At 36.2% G+C, this 4748-nt stretch overlaps 1 protein-coding gene across 2 annotated transcripts in view; it reads left to right on the top strand.

Annotated features, from left to right (window-relative positions):
• LOC102673781 (CD151 antigen) overlaps positions 1 to 3538 on the top strand; it is an 8037-nt gene extending 4499 nt beyond the window's left edge. The window contains exons 2-7 of one of the 2 annotated variants that reach the window (XM_006622333.1): positions 738 to 834; positions 915 to 1109; positions 1195 to 1365; positions 1479 to 1562; positions 2270 to 2410; positions 2698 to 3538. In XM_006622333.1, the coding sequence (XP_006622396.1) occupies positions 757 to 834; positions 915 to 1109; positions 1195 to 1365; positions 1479 to 1562; positions 2270 to 2410; positions 2698 to 2745 (717 nt within the window). In that variant the 5' untranslated portion in view covers positions 738 to 756 and the 3' untranslated portion in view covers positions 2746 to 3538. The remainder of the gene's footprint in view (positions 1 to 737; positions 835 to 914; positions 1110 to 1194; positions 1366 to 1478; positions 1563 to 2269; positions 2411 to 2697) is intronic. The other variant, XM_006622334.2, reaches the window with a different exon arrangement.
• Positions 3539 to 4748: the final 1210 nt, after the last annotated feature.

Genomic DNA, 4748 nt, shown 5'->3' with positions numbered 1-4748 from the left:
TTTTTTTTTTTTCGTTTTGAAATTTGAAATTACGTATTACATACGATACGAGCAAATATTTCGTTATAATATGTTGAAACAAAAATATTTAAAAATCAGTTATATTAAGATTTGCTGAAAAAATCATAATATGTAGCAAATATGTCTTCGAAATGTTAGATTATATCGATTTCGAATACAATTTTACCTTTACACATACTTTTCAAGTATACATAGTGGCATAATTACGGTCAATGACAAAAATGTGGGTCGACGGAAGGGAAAAATTGAGGACGAGTTTTATGAAATTATAAAAAATATTTCTAAGATACTGCCGTGACATCAGTGCGGAAATAATTACTAAATCGACTAGGCAACGTCTGATTAGACGTCTTCGAGAATTATAATGACTAAGATTACGCGATTGTTCCTTATACAGATATAGAATCACTGTTGCACTTGCAAAATAACATTCCGAGGCTTTCCAAGTATCACCACCTTGATGAATGCTTTGCATATTTTCAAAACGTTTATCTAATCATTGGTTCACAGTGTCAAATGTATAGTTTTGCAATTACATCCCAAACGGATCGTATTCGAAATTACACGTAAATTAGTCGATAAAAGTAATTTACACGTCGATAATTTACGATTTCTACGTCTCTTCTTCGTGTTTATTTTAAAACTTTACATTCACAGTTTTTAAATTGAGTTTTTAAATTGATATTTATTTATTTATTTTTTTTGATCGATTGCAGAATCGAAAAATAAGGAAAAATGGGATACGGCACAGAAATGGATGGCTGCGGTCGTTGTATGAAATATTCCTTGTTTTTTATGAACTTGGTAATTTTCGTAAGTATTTGAAATAATTAAATTATGGTTAAAAAATCTTTCTAATTAGAGATGATAATAATATGCAAATAACTTTTTAGATCGGTGGAGTGGCGATAATTGGATTAGCAACGTGGGCTCTGTTGGACAAAGTACCATGGATAGGCGAACTAGTAGGAAACGATTTGTTAACAGGTGCTATTTACGTTCTATTGGTCGCTGGGATCATCGTTGCTCTAACATCGTTCTTCGGTTGCTTAGGTGCATCTCGAGAAGTTAAATGCATGCTTCTCACGGTAAATTTGATTATGCCATGCTCCTACGCTTTTAACAAACAAAACTTTATTGATTGAATTATGTAATCAAAAAAATTGATTTTAGTACTTTATCATCGTGTTCCTTCTGTTCGTAACCATATTAATTGGCGGAGTACTCGCGTACGTGTTCCGTGAAAAACTAATGAACACGCTTGAGAGGGAAATGTCGAGTTCGATGAGACTTTACGATAGTCGTAAAGCAGTTAGAGAGGCCTGGGACATGACACAGTCGAAGGTAAGCTCGAGATAAGAAATACTCTTGACTCGCGACAAATTTTGAGTATCATGAAAGACATTTATCTGATTTTAGACTAATATATCTTTTCCTTTGCTCTCATAATTTTATAGCTCCATTGCTGTGGTGTAAATGGTTGGAGAGATTGGGGACTCACTATACCGCAGAGTTGCTGTCGCGAGATTCAACCTGGACAGGTAAAGATTAATTTTCTTAACGAGCTCGTTCTCGGAGTCGTCGGCGAATCCGTGCATATGTAATTGCAGTAATTAGTGATTTACGTGGGATACTCATCGCACACGAGCCATCGTTATACGAGTCTAGCGTTATTACCTTGATGAGATTCAATGATATTTCAAGAATCGAGGAAGAAAAAAAATGAATCTGTCTGGCGCTCGAATATAATTGCTTTCAATTTGCGTCTATTTGCATAATTCATGAGCGAATGGTTTACAAACAACGGTGTTCACGCTCTTTGTCGCGTAAATCATGTATTCTTCACTAAAAAAAAAAGAGGGGGAAATCAGAGAAAAACAATTTTTTATCTTCATTTTTATTTAAATCATATTCGAAAAACAATGGAGAATACCAACAGTCGATTCGGTAGATACCTACCATTGTATCGACCAACGATAAAAATTCATCGACTTCGAATCTCAATACCTTATATTTGCAATTCGAAATGGATCGTTAGGAAAGCCCGATTCAAACGATTCTCCACGGAATTTCGAAACATCGGCCACGACCTATCGATTATATTCAGAAATGCAATAACCATTCCGTGGTAATCTGTTAATCGGACCTCGAGTCTGCAGCTTTGCCTCTCACGCTTTCACATCGATTTCGATCGACTTTCTCAAACCGAATTGTTTCTCATGGTGACCCGATCGATCTTATGTTACAGCGATTCAACTGCAACGCTGGACCAGACACAGTGAACCCCTCGAATGCCTATCTCGTCGGTTGCATCAATGGAACACAGATTTACTTGCAAAAGCATGCGACAATCATGGGTGGCGCTGGTATTGCAGTCGCGTGTTTGATGGTAAGAGTTTCGCCGTTTTCATTTGCATTTTAATGCAATTGACGCAAGTGAAAATCCATTAACAAATGCGTTTCCATTCAGTTCTGCCAATTCGCGAAGAGAAACGCTTTTCCTTTCTTCTTACTTTCGAATGTTGCGATAATTATGATTATGAACGTAACATCGATTTAATTACATTGTTCTAATACACCCATCCTTTTCATTTTACATCTTTCTTGGTAAAAATTAGATATATGGTTATTTTTTTTTTTATAATTTCTAATATTATTTTTAATGTTTCTTCATAGTTTTTCGGCATGATTTTCTCGTGCATTCTCTTCAAGTTGATAGAATGACAAGAGAGTAGTGTGCTTTAAAAGACAACTTCATTCTTCGTGTCTAAACTAACGAAGAGGAAGAAGTGGATGTCAGCCGTCCTCGAGCAACTCATGAATTCATAATCAATGTCATCGTCATTGAGTGCATCTAAGCTGAAGTAAGCTGAGAATCAAAATGCATCTTCACGCGCATCTTTCCAATGTACAGTTCTCATTTTTTCTTCTTTTCTTCTTTTTTTTCTTCTTTTGTTACATTTAGTATTACACTCGATGTACCTTTATTTCCAATTTTGTAAATTTTTAAGAATAATGCGTTGAGTATTTCGGTATATTTAATACATAGTGTATTGTATGGTATATATATATATATAATTTATATGGTAATACACTATGTACCTTATACGCGTAATAAATATAAAATCTATATACAAATCTTCGTATGAGTTTATATTTCGATTATTTCATTGTTACTTTTAAAGGAAATTGTGAATTATTTTGTTGATTTGTAAATCGATCGATGATTGTGACACACTGGTACTTTCATTGGAATAACAAGAAATTCGATGAATTTCGCGTCGGATAATCGCGTGTCTTTCCTGGACGGATATTCAATCGTGTTTTTAAATTCGATTAGAGGAACGTGCATGCGTCAGAATGTTTCCTCCTTGGAAATCCTATTCAAACGTCCCCTTTCGCATTCCCCATATCCTGTCTATCCAATAGCACGCACGAAATGGTTTATGGGGATTTGTCACCAACTTCTGGTTGGTCGAACGAATGTCGAAAGAAAATAAATACACTTAAAAGTCAAAATGGATTTTTAAATATCTTTAAAATAAAGCAATTTTATCTCTTCGTGCCAAAACACTTTATTCTTACCAATTCAAGTTAATTTAAATAATTTGAAAGAAAAGAAAACCTTTGTTAAAGATAAGATCAATTTGCGAATTTTCATCAAAATATAAAAACACGATGAGCCAATTCGAGCCGTAGGAGAGCGATGCAAGGTATGCGTCGATATTTCAGACGGTCATTCGACGTAAAACGGAGACAAGAAATTTTTGTCCAACACGTTTCGATATTTCTCCCCTTTCAAAGAACGTATAATTTTTTCTCGATAATTTAAATCGAGTTGCAATACACGAAAATCGAATAAGTATCTCGATGAGTTTGTTCAAATCGAGGAGTCGAGTGACAGTAGTATACGCACAAGACTTGCAAAATAGAATTAAAATGGTAAACTAAACGGCTCGTCCAACGATTGTCCGGACGCTCTAATCGAAGTTTAACGTTTGAAAGTCTGCGTGTTCAATAACGGCTGCCTTCCGCTATACGTTTGCCCACAGCTTATTCACCCCTTTATTGTCAGGCTGCAAGCCTCCTTGCATTAAAGCACGACGGGTTCCCGTAATCCAGGCGTCTCGCCAAAATAAACCTTCGTCGCATTCTATCAGCCTTGCTTTTTATCTTCCGTTTAATTATCGAACGACGGTACAGTCTACGACAAAAGAGGTCCGCGATGAAAATACACACGATTTATGAAAATACGTATCGTATCCAGGCATTTTTCGACGTTTCTATATTTTATCCGCCAACCGATTTTACTCGGCGAAGAAATATCCATTGCGTTTTAAAATATTCACCAGAGCACGTGTGCGGATAGTTTCTGCCAAATTTCCCATGGCCCCAGGGCAAACCGTACAGACGGAGGAAAAATTTTCACGGATTGGAGACAAGGTACAATCCAATCGAAAATTTCTTCTACGGTTTCAATGTCTATCAAGAATCATCCATCATTCGATCAAATTTCCATTATTTACTGTCCAATTGTCCGTTTCTATATATATCTCGCGATTCTAATTATTCGTAATAAAATTTTCCACTTGTGTATATCATCGTACTTACTCGTCGTCACGTCCTTCCTTCCCTTTAGGTTTACTCACCCGGCCAGTGTGTGCGTCACCCTACGCCGAGGCGTGACTGGCTGCCATTCCGAAGGCGTTCCAACGACCCGTATGTGC

Source organism: Apis dorsata, unplaced genomic scaffold (genome assembly GCF_000469605.1).
Source record: "Apis dorsata unplaced genomic scaffold, Apis dorsata 1.3 scaffold_683, whole genome shotgun sequence".
In the NCBI taxonomy this organism is placed as follows: domain Eukaryota; kingdom Metazoa; phylum Arthropoda; class Insecta; order Hymenoptera; family Apidae; genus Apis; species Apis dorsata.
The sequence above is the reverse complement of the archived record's forward strand: the minus strand, read 5'-3'. Positions and strand labels throughout refer to the sequence as shown.